This window comes from Candoia aspera, chromosome 1 (genome assembly GCF_035149785.1).
Source record: "Candoia aspera isolate rCanAsp1 chromosome 1, rCanAsp1.hap2, whole genome shotgun sequence".
NCBI lineage: Eukaryota > Metazoa > Chordata > Lepidosauria > Squamata > Boidae > Candoia > Candoia aspera.
The window spans coordinates 3,354,309-3,381,105 of record NC_086153.1 but is presented as its reverse complement, the minus strand read 5'-3'; the positions used below and the strand labels follow the sequence as shown (position 1 = coordinate 3,381,105).

Here is a 26,797-nt window from a genome sequence, read left to right as displayed (position 1 = left end):
AATTAGGTAGACACGAACTTACACCGAAGACACCCAGATTTATTCTAGTGTTATTTTCTGAGCCCTTTTAAAGGCAGGCTAAGTCTTTCAACCACACAGGTTTTGAGAGAAAACTCCAGTGGGTGACCCCATCGTAGGTCTGGGCCAATGGTGGAGGCACAACCATTTCTGAGGGTTGGATCCGAGGCTGGGTCACGTCCAGACCCTCCGGTGAGCGCTGGTGAGCGAGCGAGCGGGCGGCCACCTTCCAACGGGCTGCCCCCTCCGGTCTTCCCTGCGCCGCTGCCACGCTGCAAGGCCCGGTCCTTCTCATAGCAGGAAATGGATGAGAACCCCGGCTGTCAAGATGGCGACCGCCGACAGCAGGGCCAGCCCCCGCCAGAGAAGGAGCTCCTTGCAGGACAAGGGCCCGAGGGTCGGAGAGATGAGGAAGGGGGGCACCCCTTCGCAGGGAACGATCTGCTGCTCCCCCATGCCTTCGCCCCGGTGGACGAGGCTGCCGAGGGCATCTCCATTGGGAACCTCAAATTCCATCGCCAGGTAATCTGCGGGTGGACCACAGGCAAGTGATCAGAAGTCGCAGAGCGAGCCAGGATGCTTGGGGCATCTGGACCCTCGTGGCCACATCCACAGGCACGTGGGCAATCTGTGGTTCCAGTTACAAATGCTGTTCTGGGGATGAACCACGCCCAGGAGAAACAGGAATGTTTTCAGTTTGGCACTAAAGCAGCGTTTCTCAAACTTGGCAACTTTAAGACGGGTGGACTTCAACTCCCAGCATGCTGGCCGGGGAATTCTGGGGGTTGAAGTCCACACATCTTAAAGCATGCTGGCTGAGGAATTCTGGGAGTTGAGAGCCACCCGTCTTAAAATTGCCACGTTTGAGAAGCACTGCAGCAAACCATCAACGCTACACAGTGCAATGGCTGGATCCGTGCAATTTGCAAAAGGGAAGCCAAGTGCACCATCTTACAGTTTAACAGGGCAACCCACTACCTCACAGGGTGTAAAGGGGGAGAAGGTGGTGGCAAACAAGCCATCTTCCAAGAAACTGCATCTACCAGTATCCATGTTTGCGCCATGGAAAGTCCCTTGGACATCTTAAAATCTAAAAAGCCATTTTGGGGTAGTGACTCAGGTGCAGGGCTAGAAATCGGGAGACCAGGAGTTCTAGTTTGGCTGGGAGACTTTGGGCCAGTGCCTCCCTTTCATGCCCCATCCCACCTCACAGGGTTGTTGTTGTGAGGAAAATAGAGAGTGTTAGGTATATATACCACCTTAAATTGACCTATTGAAAATAGGAGGACAGAGCATTAGGTATATACACGGCCTTGAATTCATATTTTTTGAACCTAAAATATGGTAAATACAGCTAGTCCTCGTTTAGTGACCACAACTGGGGCCAGCAACTCAGTCGTTAAGCAAAACGGTTGCTAAGTGAAAATGTGACCGTGCTTACAATCTTACTTCAGCTTTCCTTTGCTTTACAGACCAGCAAAGGTTGTAAATGCAAGGATTGGTTGTAAAGTTATTTGATCATCACTGTCGCAACTGCGAATGGTCATTAAATGAGGCAGTCGCTAAATGAGGACTACCTGTAAATAAATTAAATAAATCTTGTAAGAGGCGACAGATGCTTTTAAAGGTTCTCCAAAGGTTTTTCACATTCTGTAAAAAAAAGGGGGGCCTCTCTTTCCAAAACTACACCCACCCACCCACACACACACAGAGTAAAGGGATAGGGTTTTTTTACCAGCACCAGCAGCATCATCAGGACTCCCCAGTCTGCCTGTCAGTCCAGCTCGAATCTGAGCCTAAGAGGCAGGAAGGAAAGAAGCAAAATTGGTTTTCCGACAGCCAGAAATTTGTGAGGAGAGGTGCCTGCCTCAGTTCGTGCTTTGGACGGCATTCTGATCCAAGCCCTTGAACCCATTCTTCAGCTGGTACTACTGGGGACCAGGCACCTCCAAATTTGCAGGTCAAGATTTACCTCTTCGGCAGCCTTCTTCCAGTCCATCCACAAGATGATGACCAAGAAGGATGTGGCTTGCAAAGAGATGCAGACAATCAGACCAGTCCACAGGCCTGGAGGGAGAGCAGGACAAGGTGTTGGCTCTACATCCTTCGGGCATTAGAAACATTTTCTTTCTAAACACCTTTCCTGTGCCCTCCCCAAATTCCAGCAGACCCCGGAAGAATCTCCTCCTTTCTCATTTTATGCTCAGGCAACCCCCCCAAAAAAGCATACAGGGATTGGTCCTTGGATGGGAGACCACCAGGAGATTGCAGGGGTGGGTGGGAGGAGGACTGAGAAGCCAAAGAAACATCTTGGAAGGAGACAAGGGCAAGCCATTCTGTGCTGTTGCTAAACAAAAACGGATGGGGCCATCCAGGTTTCAGGTTTTGAGCTACAAGCCAGAAAAGTGTGTGTGTGCAACAGAGGTGGCACAGCTGGGCCACCCCCACAGCCCTGGCTTTGGCGCAGCCCCCGAAGGTGTCTAAAATAAAATGCTTGCACACCCTGATCTGAAAGATCGTGTCATCCATGGCTCAAGTGTTTGTCATGTTCCTCAACACTCCATGCCTCTTTTCTACTTTCTTGGGAGTTGGAGGGAATATAAATTTAATATATCATCATCACCACCATCATCCAATGTCTGTTCCAAAATATGCCATTGCATACATTTTGATTCACATCCTGCCTTTCCTCTAGGGCAGTGTTTCTCAACCTCAACAACTTTAAGAACTGTGGACTTCGACTCCCAGAATTCCCCAGCCAGCTTTGCTGGCTGGGGAATTCTGGGAGTCGAAGTCCACACGTCTTAAAGTTGCCGAGGTTGAGGAACACTGCTCTAGCGGCTGAAGGCAGTGTGTAATAGGCTCCTCCCATTTTCCCCCACAACAACAACCCTGCGAGGAAGGTTGGACCAAATCACTCTAGGAATTTCCATGGCTGGGGAGGGCAACCAGAACCTGGCTGATCGTACTCCAACGTGTTCCCTACAACACCATGCTGGCTCTTTATTGTTTAGTTTTATATTTCAACATATGTTTAGGAGTGTAAGGTCATGTCTTTCATGCCCTCTTCTGTTTTTCCCCAAAACCACCTTGTGAGGTAGGATGGACTAAGAGGGAGGGACTGCCCAAATGGCTGAGGGGGGAACTAGAACCCAGGTCTCCCCAGTCCTCAAATTGAACAAACCCCAAATCTAGATTAACGGTAACCTGGCTGTGGATGTTGTTTTTATATATTACAAGTGGTCCTCACTTAACGACCACAATTGGGGCTGGAATTTCAGTTGCTAAGTGAAGCAGTCATTAAATGAATCCGACCTGATTTTACAACCTTTTTTATGATGGTCGTTAGGTGAATCACTGTGGGCATTAAGCAAACCACATGGTTGTTAAGCAAATCACATAGTTCCCCATTGAGTTTGCTTGCCAGAAGCCAGCCAGGAAGGTCAAAAATGGCGATCATGTGACCACAGGATGCTGCAATGGTCATAAATGCAAGCTGGCTGCCAAGTGCCCAAATTGTGATCACATGACTGCAGGGACGCTGTGATGGTCATAAGTGGGAGGACCGGTTGCAAGTCATTTTTTCCAGCACCTTCTTAAGTTTGAACCGTCACTAAATGGATGGTTGTTAAGTGAGGACTACCTATATGGAAACCACAGACATTTAACTGCAGCGGGGTGGAAGTTTGATAAATAAATATGAATAAACAAACAGTAGCTCAAGGTGCCCAAAGGAATAAAGGGGGCAAGTACAGGGGTGTTGGTTGGGAGTCCAAAAGACCAAGATGGCAGTTGTGACCATGCCCATTGCATGTAAAAAACGGGTGGGGCTTCAGTTGCACAGCCACGATTCTGACTTTTTAGGACCCTGATAGAGCAGCTTCTATCATTGCGATTGCAGCAATTGGAGCATCTTAGGCCAGAAAACCGGTGTGTGTAGGACCACACAGCTAATGCAGGCAAGAGAGAAGTCCTGGTCAAACTGGGGGTTAGGGGTCTTTAAAACGAGGGGACCCACTGGCATTAAATGCAAGGAGGCACCAGAACAATCAAAGGCAGATTTTAGATAGTGAGTTTGGCTGTGGAACTCACTGCCACCAGATGCGGGGGGGCGGGGGGGGGGCGGGAAGCAATTGTGAGCTTCCTAAAGGCACTGAGGGGATCTCAAATGCCGGGCGAGGCAGGCTCCCGTCCCGATCCAGCTGGCGTTCCCGAGAGTCCCGCAGACCAAGCCAAACATCCGGAGGGGACCTTGCAAACGGGAACAGTGTCTGCTGGCAGGCTCACCCATCACGCCAAGCTTGTACACGAACATCAGCGAAATCCCGATGGGCAAGCCGATCACGTAGTACCCAACCGCGTTGGCAATGGCACCGATTTTCTGCTTCCCGGCGCCTCTCAGCACCCCTCCGCACGTGGCCTGGTGTGGAGGCAGAGCAGAGGGGTTACAGAGGTTTGTTTGCAGCACCCCCACTGCCAAAAAGGGTCTCAAGCGTGAGATGAGGACTGGATTCACATCCCTGCTCAGCCAGCCTACTTCCCAAGGTTATCGTCATGAGAACAGGCCCATTCCTTGGAGCTGCTTGGAAGAAGTGCAGGGAATGGGTTTGCCCAAGGGGACAAATCTGTTTTCAAAAGTTCCTGTGAGTTTTCTCCTGCTGCGTCTCTGGATGACGCCCTCTTCTGGCCTCCCAATTAGCACTCGCTGTCCCTGCCTTAGGGGCAACTGGTGAGACGGAGTGGCTGTGGGCTGATGGTTCCTCTGTATCCGGGAAGTTGTCATCTTTGGTCCTGGATGGGGTGGCACTGCCCCGTTCGGAGCCAGTGCGGAACCTGGGGGTCCTCCTGGACTCGTGACTCCTGCTCGAAGAGCAGGTGGCAGTGGTGGCCAGGAGGGCCTTTGCACGTCTCTGGGTGGTGCGCCAGCTATGCCCATTCCTGGACCGAGAAGCCCTCCGAACAGTCACTCATGCCCTTGTCATCTCCCATATAGACTACTGCAATGCACTCTACATGGGGCTACCCTTGAAGAGCATCCGGAAGCTTCAGCTGGTCCAGAATGCGGCTGCACGGACAGTTACCGGTGCTGTAAAATCAGCCCGTGTCACACCACTGTTACGCAAGCTGCACTGGGTGCCGGTCTGCTTCCGGGTCCAATTAAAGGTGTTGGTTATCACCTTTAAAGCCCTACATGGCATGGGGCCAGGGTACCTGAGGGACCGTCTCATCCCCATAACATCGACCCGTCCCACCGGGTCAGGCAGGGAGGGCATGCTACGGACCCCACCAGCAAAGGAATTTCATCTAGCGGGGTCCAGGAGGTGGGCCTTCTCTGCAGTGGCGCCCGCCCTTTGGAATATTCTGCCCCCAGAGCTGGGACAGGCCCATTCGCTCCTGGACTTCCAGAAGAACCTAAAAACCTGGTTCTGCCGCCTCGCTTGGGGTGGGAGGGGCACCAGTTCATCTTGGGGGTGACTATTATAAATCTCTCCCCAACAAACAAGATCCATGCTGCTGGATTTTATATTTTATATTCTATATTTATTTTATTTTTATAGAGTTATTTATATTGTAATTTATGTGTTTTAATTTTGATTGTAAACCGCCCAGAGTCCCCTTTTTGGGTGAGATGGGCAGTGATGGAAATTTGAAATATAAATAAATAAATAAACTAGATTGTACATCTGAATTGGCTGAGAATTCCATCCAAGGAGGTGCCCTGGGCCTCACGGCTCAAAGGATTATTCTCTTTTCCCCCCAATCATCTGCCCATAATTCATTGTGGTTTAGCCGGTCCTAGGACTCCCCCGGGAGCCAAAATTAAAATTAAAATTAAAAAAAAAACACTTATCCAGGAGCTAGGATTTCCACAGGAATGGGATCTATCTGTAGCCATGAGGGCTAGAAACCTGCTACCTTTAAAAGTTAAGAAGAAGGAGGAGGAGGAGGAGAAGGGGGCAACACTTTTTACAAAGTCTTTTTGGTACCCAAGAGCATCTCACCCCACCCACAGCTTTGCGTGCCGCCGGGAACTCACCGCTGTGGCATCAAGCAGGTGGAAAGGGGAGAAAATCAACATAACTTTGGAGACCAGAGCAGCAATCTCTCTGTGGAGGGAAAAGAGGAGGAGAAAGCATCAGGAGAAGCCGAGTCGTAAAGGCTGGGCGGGAGCACGTTCATTGGAAGGTAGATCTGTTTGGGAATCCAAGCATTTTAGCTTCTGGGGTCTCCACGCCCCGAACGGAAGGACCTCAGCTGCTCCGTGGTCTGATCCAGCACGGAACATACCTCTTACTCCTTCCTTCTCCTCTTTTCCCCACAACAACAACCCTGTGAGGTGGGTTGGGCTGAGAGAGAGGGACTGGCCCAAGGTCACCCAGCCGGCTTTCAGGCCTAAGGCGGGACTAGCACTCACAGCCTCCTGGTTTCTAGCCTGGTGCCTTAACCACTAGACCAAACTGGCTCTTATGAGATTATAAGATAACCTTATGAGATTGCCTGGGGGCAAACTTCTAGAGTTAAGGCCATTAAGTGAATCAAGAAGCATCAATTCAACTCTTGGTTTGCTTTCTTTTGACTACAGGTAGTCCTTGCTTAACGACCACAATGGGAACCAGAATTTTGGTGGCTAAGCGAAGCGGTCGTTAAGCAAATCTGACCCGATTTTACAACCTTTTTTGCGGCAGTCGTTAAGCAAATCACCGCAGGCATTAAGCGAGCCACGTGGTCGTTAAGCGAATCACACGGCTCCCCATTGATTTTGCTTGCCAGAAGCTGGCTGGGAAGGTTGAAAATGGTGATTGTGTGTCCACAGGATGCTGCGATGGTCATAAGTGCAAACCAGTTGCTAAGTGCCCAAATCATGATCATGTGACCACGGGGATGCTGCAACAGTCATAAGTGTGAGAACCGGTCATAAGTCGTTTTTTTCAGCACTGTTGTAAGTCCGAACCATCACTAAACAAATGGTTGTTAAGTGAGGACTACCTGGCCATGTGATGGAGCCCTCCAGTTGGGCACCAAAATGTTCGAGACGCTGGAAACTAATGGCTCCATCTGGTCTTGCAAGCCAGGTTGCGTCTGGGAAGGAGGCCTGTCTGTTGCGGTGACTCACTAAGAGTTGTGACTGGCATCCGCTTCCCACAAGAACATGAGGACATGCCTGACGCCATCATGTTCATCACAGAAATGGAACCACCACAGCCATGCTCTGCAGAAGCGGAGGGAGGCAAAACTGGAGAACACACGGAGGCACAACGGGCAGGCTCCCACCCATCCATCCATTCATTCATTCATTCATTCCTCTCCTGGGGCAGATGGGCAGAAGGCATCCTGAGAAAGAGAAAATGCGAAGAGCCTCTTACTTGTCGTCTGTGAAGATGTAGGCCACCACGTCCTTCACAGCCACCAGGAGGCCAGCAAAGACCACCGCAAACACGCCTGGGAATGAAGCGAGAATGGCTGCGTTGTAAACGTGGGTCCCAGGGGTGGGCGGGGGGCGTGCCAAGGACTTCAGCCAACTCCCTTTCCTGCTTTAAGGACACCGACTGATGCCTTGGGGATGGGGGCTTGAAGGGGGCAAGGATGCATTTGGGGGCCAGAGAAGGAAGCTGAGGGGGCCAAGGTAAGATGCTTTGGATTCCCTGTCCCTTAATTTTCTGGGGGGTGGAGGAAAGGGGGAGTTTCAGCCCCCCTCCTTTTCTCTGTTTTTCAAAAGTAGGTGAAGCCCTTTCCAGGCTCACACAGTTTGTATCCATGGGCACTCCAACACAAAATGCAGAGAAGCCCCGCTGATTTTCCCGCAATTATGGTGGGATGGAACGGTGAAGGCCTGGAGGAAAGAGACTTGGGGGCTGTGAGATGACCGTGGCCACTCTTGGGCCAGATGGATGAGTCGCCCAGGGGGGATCTAGGATGGCTTCTGACTCCTAGCAGGGTCCTTAGAGGTCTTCAAGTCTAACCCCTCTGCTCAGGGCAAGAATCCACCAAAGCAGTGTTTCTTGTTTGTTTGTTTGTTTATTTGATGTTTATGGCTGCCCATCTCAAACAAGTGACTCTGGTTTTTCTTAACCTTGGCCAAGATGTGCGGACTTCAAGTTCCAGAATTCCCCAGCCAGCTTGCTGGCTGGGGAATTCTGGGAGTTGAAGTCCGCACATCTTAAAGGGGCCGAGGTTGAGAAACACTGGTCTAGCCTGTTGAGGTCATTTTAAATAGTGATGCTGACCTCTAACGTATGAGCCACCCCCCACAAAGCTTCATGTCATTTGCATATCTGATTAGCATCCCTTCCGTTTAAGATGTGACACAGTGACGAAGAGCATCACTGAAGCCTCCAAAGAACTCTGCCCCTGCCAGGGCTTAAAGAGACATACACACCGGTGCAGAGGAGGGCCATGACGCATGACCTCTTGGCCTGGTCAGCATCCCCGGCGCCTAAAGCATTACCCACTCGGACACTGGAGGCCACGCTCATGCCCTGTGGCAGCTGAGAACAAACATTTGAGTTATTACTTTAACAGGCAAGCGGACAGCCGTAACACAATTCCTAGAGAAGCTAGCAACGTGGTATTGACAGAGATTTACTTCCTAGCAGACATACGTAGAGCTGGTGAGGCAAGGAAAAAGACTAAACAAATACAGGTAGTCCTCGACTTACGACCACAATTAGGACCAGAACTTTCCATCGTTAAGTGATATGGTCATTAAGTGAGTCATGCCTGATTTTATGATCTTTTTGCCATGGTTGTTAAGTGAATCACTGTGGTCGTTAAGTGAATCACATGGTTCCCCATTGATTTTGCTTGTCGGGAGCTGGATGGGAAAGTTGCAAATGGTGATCACGTGACCCCAGGACACTGCAACCATCATAAATATATGCCAGTTGCCAAGCGCCTGAATTTTGATCATGTGACTGCGGGGACGCTGTGATGCTTGTTAAGTGTGAGGACTGGTCGTAAGTCACTTTTTTCAGCACTGTCTTAACTCTGAATGATCATTAAATGAATGGTCGTAAGTCGAGGACTACCTGTAGGATAATGAGCAGCTAATAAGAATCTCATCTTTTACTGGTTTGATTCACACAACGTGTTAGTCCAAGGTGAAAAATGAGGGTGCATCAGCTGAATTCAGCTTGTTGTATGAATCCAACAGCTTGTAAGGCTAAGGCTGTCCCATAAAACCCCAGCTTGGTTTATACAAACACAACGGTGTCACCTACGATGCAGACTTAGCGCCTTGTGTGAACCCTGCTATCACGCTGCCACGTAAGAGATGGGTTTGCCGGATAAGCTAATGGATTGAAAACCCAGCTGTCTCGGCTTGCATGATACGTTGAATAATAACGGAAGGAAACCGATGGGTTGCACAACACACCAAACAATCCAGTGAAGGATACCGATCGTGTGTCTGAAGTCCTAGGTCTTCCACTGTACAAACCCAGTCAGAGTTAACCCCCGGCCCAGCCAAAGGCATACTTTAGTTTTCCAAAGTTTTGATGTCACAAATCAAGTCCATCACCACAGACCTGAACAACTTCTAATGTCATAGCCATTCAGGAGTGGAATACGCTTTGGATCCGAAGCCGAAAAGGCGCTTAGACGCGGGGCCGTGGGCAACGTCAGGAAACGACCAAGTTTTTTTAAAGAAAGGTGCCAACACGCATTTCAGTCTCAGATCCAAATCTCTGCATCACCTTATCTGCCTAAGGAAATATGGACAATAAATCAACGGCAGACTTCGTTCTGAAAGATCACTGGACGATGTCTTTCCTTTCTACCAACTTTTTAACAACAGCAGTGACCGGCTGAGATTTGCTGCCCCAGGAAACAGATGCCCCAATTTGCCCCATAAGCCCACCCACGCGATGAAAAAGTGTCAGTTTTATAAAGTATAAACTGCAGTGCTTTCTGGTTCTCGCAGCCTGCCTATTGGTATTAATTGTGTTGTCCTTCAATGCCCCCGCCCCAGAATTTGGCAAATTCTTACCAGATACGCAATGGTCGCCAGTTCGTAGATGATGGACTGAGCACCCAATTCCACCGTACTGATTAATCCTTGGGTCGGGTGGGGGAGAGAAACATGGTTGAGACTCAGAAGTGTCACCAGATGCAGCTGGTGAAAAATGTGGGGCCAACAACTTCATCCCCAACAAGAACCAGACAATCTGACTGGGTGCATGTTGTTAGTGCACATACAGAGACGCACCAACCCTTGGAGTCTTGCAGAGACTCATGTCAACACACAACGGGCACCCTCCTCTGAGGACAGGTATCTCTCTTGCAGCAGACGTGGCTGAGTTAATCCTATCCAGAGCACAGACACAGAGGAAATACCTGCCCCAAGCAGAGGCTAACTGAAGCGGAGTCCAGGACAGGGACTCACGCAGAGAAACGTAAGAGAGATCCAATGTGATCTAGCAATTAAGGCACTCACCTAGGACTGGGGGAGACCCAGCTTAGAGTCCACTCTTGGGCACACACATTCATGCTGTGATGTGGGCCAGTTCTCTTTCAGCCCAACAACTTCTCCCAGTTGTTTCTGCCCGTCCAACTCGATCTAGTAGGTTGGGTATGCTGCGGGTCCCGTCAGCCAGGGAGTGTCGGTTGGCGGGAACCAGAAGGCGTGCCTTCTCCCCCGTAGCACCTGCCCTCTGGAACATCCTCCCTCCAGAAATTAGGATGTCCCCGACCCTGCTGGCCTTTCGTAAGGCCGTGAAGACCTGGCTTTGTGTCTGGGCCTGGGGCCTCGAGCGTGTGGATGGCCCCGCCTCTTGGCTGTATTAACATCCATGCATTGCTCGCTTGGCAGCCATGTATATCTATTTTGTATTTATTTTATATTTTAACTGTTTTAATTGTAACGGCTTTAATTGTTTTATGGTTTTATTTATTGTTGTCAGCCGCCCAGAGTCACTTGCTGAGATGGGCGGCTATTGAAATCAAACAAATACATACATACATACATACATACTGATTGTCATAGGGAAAAATGGGAGGAGGGTGTTTGTTGCATCTTGACATGAGTTCCTGGAGGAAAGCTGGGATACAAACTCTAATAAATCAACAAGCAATTGGAGAAAGGAGGGCTCTGTATGCCCCTCAAACTCCAGAAGGAAAGGGGGGGTTGGAAACCTAATCAATTGATAGAATAACTACACCTAATCATATCAGTAACTCACACAGAGACACAACAAGGACACTCATCGGCAGATGCACCTGCCGGGTGAGAGAAAAATGCACAATTCTCAGGTGTCTCACCTGCCAGAAAGCTCCCGAACTCGAAAGTCCACCATTCAATGCAGATCATAAACATGCTGGGCAGGGCGAGGCGGATGAAGGGCCCCCATTCTTGCAAGCAGTCCAATGTCCAGCCTGTAAAATGGGAGGGCTGCCACATCAGGGCGAGGGGGCCAAGGCAGGAGGGTGCCAGTAAGGAAGGGGGTGAGAGAAGCATCTGCAGGCCATCCAAGCTCCAAGAAAGTTTGTTCCCCTGCTCAAATCCCCACTTAGCTTCTCCCCACCCCCACCCCAACCCAAATCCTCATCTTTGATTTAAGATGTCCAGGCCTTTCAATCTCTCTGCATTGGATTTGGAATTTTATCTCCATCTTTTAGGGCGGGAGGGGCTGTCTTCAAACTTTGCAGCAGCATCGCCCCCTAAAATGGGACAGGGATTTGGGTGACCTCCCCCAGCTACAAAACAAATAATGAGTTCGGTGGGGTTAGGACTGGCCAAGAAATGAACAGACAAATAGAGATTTGTACTTCCAGACTTGCAAGATTGATGTCAGCCTTCCCAGGTGGACCAGACAGGAAACACGACTGGAGGAGCTAATTCTACTTTATTGTAAGGTTGCATTAACAGAATCTGGCAAGTCTGAAAGTTAAAATCTCCCGCTGTCTTATTTACAGCCTGAGAAACTAGGGAGGGTCCCTTCTGATCTTCTTTTCTCCACCCATTATGCAGCTGCAGGCTATGCCGCCTCTTATCTGATTGTTCCCTAGGCAGCATCTCTTCGCCCCGTCTTCCAAGGCCTTTCCCACATACCATTACAAGATTTTTGCAACTCTGAAAGTACAATTCCCCCCGTCTCCTTTACAGCCCGAGAAACCAGGGAGGGTCCCTTCCGAGCCTCTTTCCCCTCCCATTATGCAGCTTCGGGCTCTGCCCTCCCTTATCTGACCATTCCCTAGGCAGCATCTCTCTTCACCCCGTCTCCCGAGGCCTTTCCCACACACCATCACAGTAAAAGAGTGGGGAGAAGAGAATGGTCCTAGCTGCTACAGTGATATCTGTGTGCTTGTCTCCCTTCCCAGACCACGAAAATATCCTGCATTTCTACTACCTCCCCAGGTCTCCTTATGGATGTTTTTCCACCACACGTACAAGAAGAGGAGAAGGGCTTGCATGTTCTGCGAAAGTGTGTTGGCCCAGGCCGAACCCCTGCAGGGAAGGAAGAACGAAAGGGCGTGTTAATGTTTTCCCATCTGGTTTTCAGGTGGGGAGAGCAAGAATGAGGTCATGAGAGTTGGAAATTTCATTCTTGTTAATTTATTTCTTCTAAAGATTTGTCGTTTCTGTGTTTTCTCTTTTTTTATTAATCTTTTTTTTTTTTTACAAAAGAGAACGGACAAGCAAAAGGTAGAAAAAACAACAAAGAAGTAATACAGGGAAATGGATAGAGAAGTTGCAAAATCTGTACATTTAGTGCTCAATATACCCCTGATGAAGGATCACTGATGAAGGCTTAACCATAAAAAAATGAGAATACATGGTTTTTAAAAAGAAGGGGAAAAAAGGATTCTAAAGGCATTTTTAAATCTCCCAGCTGAATACCAATATCTCCAGTTTTATTATTTAAAAAGAAGTCACCAGAGAAAAAGGGGGGGGGGAGCAGAAAAGGTTTCTCTTTGGGTTAGATAAATCTTTCACCTTTGTTTTTATTTTTAAAAAACAGAGCCGTGCCCTGCAGTTAGAGACTGTGGACCTCTCAACCCACTGCCAGGGCGCTTCCAGGAAAAATACACAAAACTGCAGTTAATGTGTAATAGAAAAAATCTACACAACCCAATTTGGGGACCACAGCACAGCTGCATTGCAGTGGTGTGCAAAATGTCCTGAGTTCAAAGGTTGTTAACACCGTTTTAGATGGCGAAGCTGACTGCGTGGATTAAAGAAAATAATTTGTCCAACTTAGTTTCTACCTGGAAACCAGTCTTGGACTTTTCGCTTGAAACTGAAAAGGATTAAGTTTTGATTTTGGGATCTGACGATTAGGATTGTATAAGAATGTAGAAATAATGAGTTTTATAGTTAAAAATTGAGTAAGAGGTTAATGTATTTTTATGTATTTTTCTGGGTTAAGATGGTCAGAAGTCACTATTCTATTTTATTTCTGCACTTTTAAGTCTTTATTTCTGCACTTCAATCTCTTTCTATTCTTATATGTCTTACTTATATTTTGAAATTTAATAAAGTTCCTTAAAAAAAAATAAAGGCTATTAACACCGTTTTGGAAGTAGAGACATCCAGCTGATGCCGCAATGATGTCACATGTGTGACATCATCAAACAGAATGAGTTGCCTACTTTGCATCATATAAATGACGACATCAGGATACATATAATGCCATCTCCCATTAGATGCTCCGATCTGGAAGGTTTTAAGGTTCCCTGCTGGCTATTTTACCCATAAAGCACCAGTGATGAATTCAGAGCATTACATTTGAAACTTTTGAAACATGGGAAATCTTTTGCACACCCTGACCGGATTCCCAGTATAACACTAGCCACATTTTAGTCTAGTGTGTAGAACCAACTGAGCAACTACAGTAAAGTTAATTTAAGAGCCAGAAAGTCAAAAATTGGTTTAACTGAGTGAACCAAGGTTAGCTTAACCATGGCTGTGTTACAAGCATTTTTCCTCTGGAAAAAGGGCAGGGCACATCTCTTTTAAAATTTCATACCTATTTGAAAGTTGCAGAGGACTGGCACTGACGAGGATGGCTCTAACTTTTAGCTTGCCAGCATAAAGCAATAGTTAAGAGATTGGACTGGGATCCAGAAAACCCTGGATTGGCCTCCGGGCTCTCTCTCTGCTTGGCCTACCACACGGAGCTGTGGTTGTGGGGATAAAATTAAGGGAGAACCCCCCCACCCACCCATGTTGGCTGCTTTCAGCTCCAAAAGGAAAAAAAGGGGCTGCAATGCAATCAACACAGAAATAAAATCATGTCAGTTACTCAAAACATTTTCAACCAAAGAAAATAGGAAGCAGATGGTTTTCAGCCCAGCCTACAACCAAGAAAGGAAAAGGCAGGTGGATCCCATGTCCAGCATCATCACTGGGTCGATCCAAATCAGAAAACTGGCTTATTAAGATCTAGCAGACCATCAAACACTACGGCTCTTCCCAGCAGCACCTCCCTCGGCCAAAAGTGCCCAGGATTTGCGCCAAAGATTTCGAACTCAGGATCCTTGGTGCGCAAGAGTAGCTTCCCCACCGAGTTGGTCCTCCCCCCTTGTCCACCCACCCGTTCACCTACCACCCCCGGCCTGCACTGATCCGGCTCTGTCCTCCCGAGCATTTTCGAACTCTGGAGCGGGACTAGAGAAAACCCCAAATCCTCCTTACTTACACCACACCCAGCTTGAACGTGTACAGGAAGGTGGTGTTCATGATCACATTCAACACATTCACAACCACACCGGTCACCACTTGAGGCAGAAGGATAGCCTGGAGCACAGGAAAGAGGAGAAATTTATTTAAAATTGTATTTATTGTCAAATTTTTACACCGCTCATCTCCCCATAAAAATAACTCTGGGTGGCTGAGATGGAAATGAGGCGCATTTCAGCAATGCTGCAGGATCGGCAGAAGCAAAATGCGCTGCGCTGTGAACCCAGGGCCAACATGAACATTTATGACCATTTGTTTAATGACGGTCCAAAGTTACAAAGGCCTTGGAAGGGGTGCTTTACGGTCTGTAAAGCACTTCTGAGCGTTGCAAAATGTCGCACCACCACCCTGCGGTCACATGATCGCATTTTGGGCGCTTGGCAACCAGATCGCATTTACGACCGGTCGCAGCATCCCATGGTCACACGATCACGTTTTGTGATTTTTTTTGCCATTTTCCAGCAAAAAACACCCATTGAAGAAGCTGGATTCGCTTAACGACCACTGTAAAATTGGTCATAAAACAGGTCCGGTCACATGATGATTTGACTTACGACTACAATGCCTAACAATGAAAATTTCAGTCCCAGTTTTGGTTGTAAGTCTAGGACTACCTGTAATATAGGTGGTTTTGTTTTCAGTCCCTTGCTTAGAATTTGCTTTTTTCCCAGCTGTCACTCACTGCGTCAACATCTGTGACTTCAAGATCTCTGCTCCTCAAAGCTCAGCCTCCCCGCCCCCAGTGTATCGATGAAATAGGTTTCTTTCCCCAAAATGCATCAATTTATACTTCCTTAAACTGAACCACATTAAATGGAGGTCCCTCGATTTAGACTTTAGGGAAGAAATATATCCTCACAGCAACCCTCCAAGGTAGGTCAGCAATTGGCCTGAAGTCAATCCATGGGTTCTGTAGTTGAACGGGGATTTGAACCCAACTCTCTTCTATCAGACCCTGCTCCAGTCAACGCATCACCTAACCATGCGTCTGGGATGACCTGAGGATTCCTGCCCTGGCCTTGGGGGTGGGCTAGAAGACCTCTAAGGTCCCTCCCAACCCAACCTTATGAGTCCTTGACCTGGGACAGCTTCCTCTTAGGAAGAGAAACGCAGGACAGGTAAAATGCTTGTGCGCACATTAAGGAGGAGACGGGGGGGCGGGAGGTCTCCGAAAGCAAAGAGTAAGCTTGATAGGCTGGAAAACCTCCAACTGGCCTCCCAGAACCTCGTCCACCCAAAAAATATTCCTCTGGTTGCAGATAAAATCCTGTGGCTCTCACCCTCCCCCTTGATAAAAAAATCAGGCAGGAATTGAAGGATCGTCCGCATGTTGCAACCGGCGTGACGAGGGGCGAACGGCAGGATGCGCAACACACACTGGGACGTCACGACGCACTCCACAGCCCACGAACGGCCAGGATGCGCATCACAACATCACAATGTATATTTGGGCGTTGCCTTGCCAGTGTGCTCTGCACCTGTAGCTAAAGGCCTCCCCACCCCCCACCTTCTCAGCGTTGCAGGGCAGAGATCCAAAACCCTCAAGGGGGCAGCTTCCTGAGATCTCCCCAGGAAATTTCCCGAACGCCAAGTTTCACGAGTTGGCAAGGAAGAGCGACGATGGGCAACCGGGTGACATGGATGGCAATTTTAATTATCAATAAATTTGAAGTGTGCTTTAGTGCTGGGCTAACCTGCTGCTTTTCAGGCACAGTGGCCCCCCCACCCCCCACTCCCCTGCTAGATCTGGTTTTTAACAATAACGCAAAATTTTTTAACAATAAGTACCTGGCTTTGCAAATAGCGAGTTTCCAGCTGGTAGATGAACGCGGCCTGCAATCCCCCCCATCCCAAACAGGTTAGATTAGATTCCTTGATTAAAAATCGGTTTCATGATTATTTTTTTACTTTCTTTTCTCCCCTAGCTTTCTACCCAGGGGGCCCTCAAGGTAGGTAAGGCTCCAAAGTGAAATGTGAAAGGATGAAAAACCACAGTAAAATAGAATTATGTTTTTTAACACACTTCTCCTGTGCCTGGGGAAATTGACAAATGAAAAGTCAAATGGGGGGGCAGGGTTCTAGAGACTATTTCAGATTGGTAAAAAAGTCTCCCTCAAATTGAACTCTTGGTAACTTTATGGGCATTTGGGTTTATGGAGAAGGAGGTTGTTGACATTGTGTCTCTATTATTATTATTATTATTATTATTACTACTATTATTTGTTATGTTGTCTTGTAGGGGGTGGTATGCGATGGGTGCTTCCCAGAGTTGTGATTACAAGTCATCCTCATTTAGCAACCAGAATTGGGACTTCCAACTTGGTCGTTAAGTGAAGCAGCTCGATTTTACAATCCGGCTTCTGCTTTCCTTTGCTTTACAGACCTGCGAAGGTCATACGTGCAAGGATTAGTTGTAAAGTTACTTTTTCATCACCGTCATAACTGCGAACTGTCACTGTCTGTGGCAGTCGCTAAATGAGGATGACCTGTACACGAGCTGGCTAGATAACTGTTCTAAATAAAAAGACAATTGGTGTAATGGCATGTGAGAAAGAACAGGAATGGTCAGATAAGAGGGGGCACAGCCCGCAGCTGCATAAAGGGAGGAGAAAAAGGCTCAGAAGGGACCCTCCCTAGTTTCTCGGGCTGTAAAGTAAAACTCCTTGTTGCTTTAGGAAAGATGATCAGACCTGATGGGGCAGTTAATTTGGTTTTAAATAACCCTTTAGTTGGGCTCACACCACACACTGAACTCTGAACCCGGGTTAGTGAAACATAACAGCCCTCTTCACCTACCATGCCAGTCTCAGCTAACAAGCCACAGTGTGGCATTATCCCAATGCGCTATTTCTCTCGCCATCCAAAGGCCACAGCCCAGTTCACACAACTGGCAGACTTACAGAGCCCCTGACCTCTTTGAGCCTGGTCTCACGCGTTACGCGAATGCAGCCGATGAACCACTTACCGGCAGGGCTGGAATGAATATCATCACATAAATGTGGGTTAATCTGCAAGAAAAGCGGAACGGCATTTTACTGAGTGGGGAACGTGGGGCTGGAATGCCTGCAGATTTTCAGCACGGCAGGGGCCACGACGGGAGTTTTGAGAGCGCTTTCACAAAATGGCTGCCGCGGGGCACCAAAGCAGGCTGAAGGTGGCATTTCTGCATGTCAGCCGCCCTTCCTAGCAGCTCTTCAGGTCCTCAAGGGGTCTTTGCCACCCACCTGATATTTCTACTTTGGGGGGGGTAAGCCTTATTTTTATTTTCTAAGAAAGTTTGGCCCAGAGGCATGATGGAAATGCAGTCACGGCCAGGAGGCCACCTCTGCTTTACTCTAGGCCAGGTTTTGGGATACGTAAAATTACACACACACACACACAGACAATACACATATGTATTTGTCTGTTAGATTTATATCCCACCTTTTGTACAGGAGCTCAAGGCAGCATGCATAATCTTCCCTCCTATTTTACCCAACAACAGCCTTGTGAGGTAGGCTAGGTTGAAAGAAGGACTGGCCCCAAATCCCCCGGAGAGCTCCTTTGGCTGAGGGAAAACTTGAACACAGGTCTCCCCATCTTTAATCCAGCACGTCACCACTAGACCACCCTGGTTCTCATACATACATACATACATACATACATACATGCGTCTGTGTGCACATGTAAAATGTATACACACACATAAACTCTCGTTTCCAAGACGAGCCTAAATGTGAGATGCCTTCCTTTCTTGATGCCCAGCGTCCAGCCCTCAAAGATAGACTGCCCCTTTCACCTGGAGGTTCTATTGGGGCTAAGTAGGTTCCCCCCACCCCAGGGAAAGCTTAGGGATCTGTTGTTAACTCCTTGTCCCCCTGAAAGACGTAGGCTTCGCTGATGGGAAGAGGAACTCTTGACCGAAAAAAAATAATCAGCCGCATTACAGAAGAGCAGGAACTGTTTTTGGAGCTTGATCCCAGTGAGGGATGCTTCCTGCTTTTTAAAAAAGCAAGCACATTCTTTGCGGACGTCCCGCCAGGACTGAAAAAACGCCATCAGAAGTGCCAATGAAAGAGGAGAACCTGTGATGCAAAGTGGCTCTCGTCCAATTTTCTTTTCAACTCTCCACCCAAACAGAGAAAATAAAATAGTTAATTATTAATTATAAATAATAATTAATTTGAATGGGTTTCTTGAAAGGGACACTTGCGATGTGTGTGTTTTTGTGCGCTCGTGGGTTTAAAGCAGCATGTAAGTAAACCAGCATATACGTCTAACAAACCCAGTTTATCCATGGAGAGAAGGGCTCAAAAAAGTCAAGAGGGTGGCTATGATTGAGCCCTGTCCCTAAAAGGATGACCCTGGTTTGTTAGGAATACACAGGTAGTCCTCACTTAACAACAATTGGGACTGGAATTTTGGTTGCTAAGTGAAGCAGTCATTAAGCTAATCCAACTGGATTTTACGGCTGTTTTTGCAGTGGCTGTTAAGTGAACCACATAGTCGTTAAGTGAATCACACGGTTCTCCATTGATTTTGCTTCTCAGAAGCTGGCCAGGAAGGTTGAAAATGGCAATCGTGTGACCACAGGACGCTGTGATGGTCATAATTGCAAACCAGTTGTCAACCGCCCAAATTGTGATAATGTGACTGTGGGGACATTGCAACGGTCATAAGTGTGAGGACCGGCTGTAAGTTGGTCTTTTCAGCACTGTCATAAGTCTGAACCATCACAAAATGAATGATTGTTAAGCGAGGACTAACTGTATGCTGGTTTACTATTCACTGGAATATCTGAGGCAGCCAAAGCGAACTGAACTGCAAAAATGCAACAGGAAAGCTTGAATGAACCTTAAAGTGATTAAGTCCCAATCGTAAGCATACAGTATTTAACTCTGGGGAAAAAAGGAAATCCATCAAATAAAAGGGTTTATGGTTGGAGACCTGGCTATGGAGTTGCATCATCAGTTTTACCAACCCATCTGCAGAGACCCACTTTTTTGCCATTTCCTCAGCCTTCTTGGCAAGGTCAGAGAAAGATTTAAAATGTCAAGGACCAGGAATGTGATTCAGAAAGGGAAACAGATTAATTCCTGCACAGGCTGCCAAAGGAAATGAATCCCTGCACCCAGAAGGGAGTTTGTTTCAGGAAGGTGTAAAGGTGTGCACACGCCTGTGTGCTTGCACAGGCTCCGAGGATTGCAACCGCCCACTCAACCACACCCAACCTGGCAACTTCGGGATCTTGACGGAAAAGCAGCAGAATCCGCTCGGTGTTAATAAAAATGGCCCAGCAGGGAAAGCAGAAAAGAAGCAGGATCAGGATCCCCCGCTGCAAGATGGTCCCGACTCTCTTCACATTTTTACTCCCATAAGTCTGGCAAAACAAAAGCCAACGGGCGTAAGAAAAAAATATATAAATTAGCCATTACTTCCCGCAGGAGACGGCCTGTAAACCTGATTCTTATTCACTCGTTGGAGAAAAGAATCCGTGAGCAAGGAGCTAAGGCATTCAGGGTCAACATCTTTAATTTATACGAGTTGCCTTCATATCCTCATTGGATATGAGATAGAATCACAGAATCACAGCATGTCAGGATCGGAAGGGACCTGAGAGGTCATCCAGTCCAACCCCCTGACCAGGGCAGAAATCCCCTACAGCAGCATCAGCCTCTGTTTAAACACCTCCAGTGAAGGAGAATCCGCCGTCTCCCGAGATTTAACCCCGGGTAGGGCTGTAGATTATGAACCCAACTTTCGCCAGAAATCCACGTTACCTGCGACATGAGGGTGTCACATACCGATGCCAAGCCAGTACCCACCGAAATGCCAATCACGTTGATAACCTGTAAAGCCAGGAATGAGAGAAAAGGAGGAAAAGGTCAGCAAGAACTCCCCCAGGTTTCACACATCTGTGCATCGTTTAGTCCCCACTGCCTCCATGCATCTCCGCTGTCTCAGTGCATTTGTGCGCCAGTCTCCAGCATCTCAATGTGTCCCCAGTGTCTTGTTGCGTCCATGCACTATTCAACTCGTCAATGCACACCCAACGTGGCCTCACTGCATCCATGCACCATTCAGTCCCCATCTTGTCCAATTACATCAGGGGGCAGTGCTAGGAAATCCCCTTTCCTGCTTGTGCCAGGCAGGCATATACCTACCGAGACAGCAAGGGTCACAGAATCCAGTTCAACCTTCCCCAGGTGGCCGCAGAAGACCGAGCTCACCACGCTGATCAAGAAGCCCAGTAATTGGGCTGTGAACTGAGGAGGAAAGCTCACAGTTAGCAGGTCTTCCCTGGAACTGACAGATGGCACCAGCATCTGAGCTCTGAAAGTCCCCCTTCACTTAAAGATTTGCTTCCGAAAATTATTCTTTCAAATGTGCAAGTTAAACACCACCATGTGGTATCACCAAACTGCACCATTTGTCTCCCAGCAGGGTGAATACAGATAGTCCTCGACTTACAACCATAATTGGGAGTGGAACTTCCATTGCTAAGCGAGGTGGTTTTTGCCGCAGTCGTTAAGCGAATCTGGCTCTCCCCATTGACTTTGCTTGTCGGAAGCTGGCTGGGAAGGTTGCAAATGGCGATCACGTGACCCCAGAACACTGCAACCGTCGTAAGTGTGAGCTGGTTGCCAAGTGCCTGAATTTTGATCATGTGACCGCAGGGATACTGACGGTCATAAGTATGAGGACCAATTGCAAGTCACTTTTTTCAGCACTGTCGTAACTTCGAATGGTTGCTAAACGAACAGTTAAGTCGAGAACTACTTTTATGAGAAATTGGAATGCTCTTCGCTCCCTGGAAAACTGACCCAGATCTAGCTTGTCTTTCTTAGTTTCCAACCATTTCACTTCCACTCCTTTACTTTCTGCTCTTGAATGTCATGGAAAACAGTTCTTGAGCCAGATGCTGGCTTGTTAAACTTCGGTGAGAACTGTCCGGGTATTTGTGGAAACTTAGCACCTTGGGGGAAAAAAAAATGCTAGCATTCTCTAGGTGCTAAATCCAGTACATCTGTAGATTTGGTATTCTTTTATGTATACTCCTGGAACAAAACTATCATAGAAAAAGAAACGGAGGTTGCAGTCAACTCAAGGGGATTGGATGTGGTTCGACAAATGCAGCCTACGAACAAAATGCTTCTGGTTTTGATCCAGCTAGCCATGCCCATTTCCAGGAAACTCCATTCCATTTTCTTCCTGGCATCCTTGTTTGCTCTTTATCCCCACTCACCCATATACCAAGAGCAGATCAGCCCTGTCGACCAGCATAGCTATGCTGGCTGGGGAATTCTGGGAGTCGAAGTCCACACATCTTAAAGTTGCCAAGGTTGAGAAGCACTGCTATAGACCCACCGGAGTTTTGCAAAATATGTGAGCTTCTGCATTCTAGCTCTGCGAGGCTCCAGGCTTAGGAAATAAGGCCTACCTAAGTGTAAACTCCTGCCAGAAAAAGCTAGCTTTCGACACACACCGGGAGCTCTCTCTGCTTGTGGTCTGCAATGGTCCGAGTCCGACGGACACTCCTTGTGTCTTTTGGTCCCAAAGAGTTTGAACTGGCACTCGGATCCTGGAAATGAAATCTTTGGTCCGGTGTTTTTTGTTCTCAGGGGAAAAGAGTCCAAGATAAGCCAAACCATCCTGGGCTGATGCAGTTTTTGCAAACTCCACCCGGCACGTACGTGAGTTATCCAATCTAGGCGATGACCTTTCTCCGTGCCGAGGCTCGGAAGGGGCGAGATGGGGCAATCGAGAAAGGATTTTCATCCCGTAGCAAAGAACAAAAAGCGAGGAAGCCCTGAACTGCCCTCAGGATCGGTTCGTCTTCCCAGAAAGATGTGGATCCAGAAATCTGGAATGGGGAGTGGGTTTCTTGCTTATCTTTTGCAGAACAGCATTCCCATCGCCCTTCCAGAGAGCCTTTTAAAAACTTAAGACAAACCCAGGACAGCCGTCCCCGAACGCAGATGCTCGAACTCTGACGCCAGGCCTCTCCTTCAAACCCAACCAGAAAAAATGTCCCACCAGGAACAATCCTGGGAAATGTCAAGGCTGAACATTATCCGATGATGGTCTTCTGACTGTGAGTCAGATGCTTGTCATCTGGCAAAGAACAAGGGCTGGCTCAGTTTGGAAAACGGGATATAAAGTGTCCTGCAGCAGCTGGATGATGGGAACACCGGTCGCATGCCGACCAGTGCAAGCCAAAGGTTAAATTCAGGGACAGGTTGGCCTCCTTCAACGCACTTGTTTTGGTGCGCCAAGGATCAGCCCCTGCAATTTCCCACCGAACGTCGGAGAAAAAGCTCGCCCCAAATTTATTTATTTATCAAATTTTTATCACTGCCCGTCTCCCCCCTGAGGAGGAAATTCTGGAAAAGTCTGGAAAATTCCAGGAAAGTCTGGAAAAGATTCCCATTGGAAAACCTCCCCCAACTGGTGAATGGATTTATAAATGGTTGTGCCAGGGAGGTGATTATGGCAAGGGAGAATTTCCAACAGACACAAAAGCAATGAGAACTCCAGTCTAGTGTTCCGCAAGCTTGGCAACTTTAAAGTGTGTGGACTTCAACACCCAGAATTCTGGGAGTTGAAGTCCACGCACCTTAAAGTTGCCAAGCTTGAGAAACACCGAAAGATCAGCTAGAAGTTATGGCTGAGATCCAGACTGAACATGCCTCCTTTGACAAGCAGGAGGAGATTTTCTTGGTGGCTTCGGTTTTCCCATCATTATATAAATCTCTCTCTCTCCAAAGTTTGCAAACTCTTTTCTTGAAGCCCCTTTGCAAACCAGTTGAAAATGAATTTTCCGAAAGCTCAGCTAAAGTAGAAATCTTTGCAAGACCTCAGTTTGGTGACAAGTGACCTTTTTAAAGGACTAGGGGGTGGGGGGGGGCAGGAGAGAGGGAGACCTGGAATGGATTATGGGGTAAAGCTATCAACTTGACAAAAGAGAAGAGATTCAGGCTAGAAAATGTTAAAAACTGGAGCATAATATTGACTGACTAATTACAGGTAGTCCTCATTTAGCAACCAGAATGGGGACTGGCAATTCGGTTGTTAAGCAAGGCGGTCGCCAAGTAAAACCGCATCTGTGCTTACAATCTCCCTTCCTTCCTTTCCTTTGCAGACCTGCGATGGCCGTAAATGCAGGGATTGGTTGGAAAAGTTACTTTTTCATCACCGTCGTAACTGCAAATGGTTGCTAAACAAGGCAGTTGTTAAATGAGGACTACCTGTATGTGCCATCAAGTCATTTTCAACTCCTAGCAACCACATAGATTTTCTCCATGAGTATGCGATATATCATTAGGCTATTACATTGCATTCCATCCTGTTATCCACACAACATCCCTGCAATGCAGGCTAGAATGAGCGCCAGGCCAAATCACCCAGATTTGGTATACCCCCCTGCATCCAAACTCAGAAGGTCAAAGGGAAGAAGATTAATTTACAAGATTGGTGTCTCATATAAAGACCTCTGAAATTTCTCCAGAACAGATAAGATCCCATCCGGGTCAAGTTTGGTCTAAAATAGCTTTAAATAGCTTTAACAGGACAGGGACCGAATGAACAGATCTACCACTTCTAAAACTGTAAGCAGGATATTTAACTTTGAATGCAGTAAAGTGTAACTTGTTTGAGGAAAAACTTTTTAAAAAACCCTTTGAAAAACTTGATGAGAACTTTTGAAAACTTTTGTAAACTTAAAAGCCTTAAACAGCTTTACGAATATATCAGCAGCTCCACTTGCCAGTAATTTTTTCGATAAGGCTGGCTAACTCATTTATTTCTATTTGGTATCTTTTATCCCACCTATCTTCTTAAAAAGCACGCAGACCAGCTAATCAAAGTTTCCCTGAATCTTGTCCCTTTTCAAACCCAACCACGCCGGCTTGGGATGATGGGAGCTGTACTCTGACACTGATTAACTGGGATCAGACCGAGAAAAGTCGCTTTGAGGCGCAGAAGTATGGACCACATACCCAGGCTGCCCCAAATGGGGAGACGTTAATCGTAAAAAATAAACAAATAAAAGCATTTCTGTAATTTTATTTTTGGCAGCTATCTTTTGCAGGAACCCTGATTTGCAACTGGCAAATGTTTGTGTTGAACACTTCTCCAAAGAGGCCTCCAAGCTGAAGAAAAAGAAAATGGATGGAGAAATAAGAATCCAGGGAGCCATAAAAAGACAGACTTTGGTCTCTTCTGCTCAAGGCTTCTGTTATCGGCCCAGTCTGGACAGAGACCAGAAGCTATGCAAGTTAGGGCAAAATCCAAGAAACAGACTACAAAACCATTATAGGAGAAAAACCATGTTAGCCTAAGAGAGCCAAAATCAGAAGGAGCCTAACTGCCCCTTTTCGGACTCATAAGTGTAATTAAAAGGCAGAAGCCACAGCTCACGAAACCATTAGCACCCTTGTTCCAAAAGGACAATCAAGTGAACAAAACATCCTAAGGGAATAATAACAAACTTTAATTTAAATCCAACATCAGTCCAGCCCAGTGTTTCTCAGCCTTGGCCACTTGAAGATGTCCGGACTTCAGCTCCTAGAATTCCCCAGCCAGCCGGTTTATAAGTGGAAGCAAGGTGATCAAGAGGGGGGCAATTCTGCATCCACACCCCGAACTGTAATTTCTCCTTTTCCACTTTTTACCTGTTTCTCTCTCCCCTCCCCCGTTTGACTCCGTGTTCTGAGTTCACACAGCCCCTCCCATGATCCGGTCTGCAGCTCGGCTTGGAAAGCGCGGCCCCCTGCCAGCCAAGGCAGCACCCCAACGGACTTGGGTTCACACCGCGGGTTAAACCCGAGTTAGCAAAACTGCGGGGCCGCGTTCATATAAGGGATCCTCGCATAACTCTTTTGGACGGAAGGGGAGAAGGGGCGGCGGGGGGCGGGGGGTTCGTTCACACGACCGGCCAGACTAAGCTAAAATGGGGCGAGTTGATTTCCGGTCCAGGCGAACTACACTCGCCCCGTTTTCGCTCAGCCCGGCGGGTCGTGTGAACGAACTCGCCCCGGCCCGTCTCTTTTCCCCTTCCGTTCACTCCCCGCGGTCCCGACCCCGCCTTACCACGGGGGCGCCGATCTTGATCAGCTCCCGGGCCTCCTGCCAAGCGCCGACCGGCAGGAGCCGGCGGAGGCTGCGGGCGCACCGGGAAGGCCAGAGCAGCGGGGAACTCCGGGCGGGCTCCTCCATCACGGCCTCCGCGGGGTCCCAGCGGCAGCGGCCCGGCCGCCTCCCTCGGCCATGGGGACGCCTCGCAACTCCCACCACCGGTCCGCCCAGGAGCCCAACGGCCGCGCCGCCCAGCCCGGCGGCGGCGGCGGAGCAGAAGCAGCCCAGCTGCGGCGGCCACGTGCGGGCAGAGAGGCGAGCGAGGGGCGCGGCCGCGCAGGGAATCCCCGACTCTATTGGGCGGAACGCGCTATGACGCGAGCCAGGAGGGGCGCTCGGGGCAACCCGCCCCGCCCCCAAAGGCTGGGCTTCCCCTTTCGGCGCGGGTCAGCAGTTGGCCGCCTGGCCGTCCCCGCCTGCCCTGGCCCCGCTCTTTGGAATCCACGTCCCGGTGGCCGACTTTAAAAAAATAGGTCTGTTTTCCATTAGGGCTGCCGAAGCGAGGCTGAAAAATCCAAGGGGCTGCTGGAGTCTCCATGTTGATGTAATTTATTTATTTAAAACCTTTGTACAGCCGCCCATCTTGTACCAAACTCTGGGCGGCTCACGACCAAAAGAGAAAACGCGGCCCAGACTTTGGGGTGTCCCTGGGCCATGAATGGAGCGGAAAAGGAAAAATTGGGTACTTTTATGAAAGACTGGAAACCTTTTATGGGCTTTTTGCTGAAAAAACGAAAAAAAAATTAAATGGTGATTTCTGGATTTGCTGATTAAAAAGGGCTGAATATGGGATAAGAAGGGAACTACGTAATGGCATCTTAAAGAGGAAGAGGCAATTATAAGTTTGTAACTGCTGTAAAAAAGATTGGAAGTCACTTCTTTAGTTCTTTTTTCTTTTTCTGTATTGTTTTTCACACTTTTTCTTGTACCTTCTTTCTTTTTCTTAACTGTTCTTTACAGGTGGTCCTCGACTTATGTCCATTCATT

The 26,797-nt window shown here is 48.1% G+C and overlaps 1 protein-coding gene across 2 annotated transcripts; it reads right to left on the bottom strand.

Annotated features, from left to right (window-relative positions):
• Positions 1 to 18: 18 nt before the first annotated feature.
• Positions 19 to 26,049, bottom strand: SLC47A1 (solute carrier family 47 member 1). Of its 2 annotated transcripts, none has more exons than XM_063295910.1 (17): positions 25,766 to 26,049; positions 20,839 to 20,940; positions 20,455 to 20,523; positions 19,906 to 20,054; positions 17,661 to 17,703; positions 16,484 to 16,528; positions 14,655 to 14,752; positions 12,363 to 12,460; positions 11,275 to 11,388; positions 10,004 to 10,071; positions 8,396 to 8,504; positions 7,383 to 7,458; positions 6,056 to 6,125; positions 4,306 to 4,438; positions 1,991 to 2,085; positions 1,754 to 1,814; positions 19 to 545 (listed from the first exon to the last, which is right to left on the bottom strand). In XM_063295910.1, exons 1-17 carry the CDS (start codon positions 25,889 to 25,891, stop codon positions 310 to 312), a joined length of 1,692 nt encoding a protein of 563 aa, XP_063151980.1. In that variant the 5' UTR covers positions 25,892 to 26,049; the 3' UTR covers positions 19 to 309. The 2 variants fall into 2 exon arrangements, with proteins under 2 accessions (XP_063151980.1, XP_063151988.1); XM_063295918.1 differs by having other exon boundaries at positions 1,760 to 1,814.
• Between the last annotated feature and the right edge of the window lie 748 nt (positions 26,050 to 26,797).

Coding starts and splice junctions, on each gene's coding strand:
- SLC47A1 (XM_063295910.1), bottom strand. CDS start 25,891: ATGGAGGAGCCCGCCCGGAGTTCCCCGCTGCTCTGGCCTTCCCGGTGC. Junction 7,459..8,395: donor CATGGCCCTCCTCTGCACCG/GTGTGTATGTCT, acceptor CTTCATTCCCAG/GCGTGTTTGCGGTGGTCTTT. Junction 1,815..1,990: donor GGAAGAAGGCTGCCGAAGAG/GTAAATCTTGAC, acceptor CCTGCCTCTTAG/GCTCAGATTCGAGCTGGACT.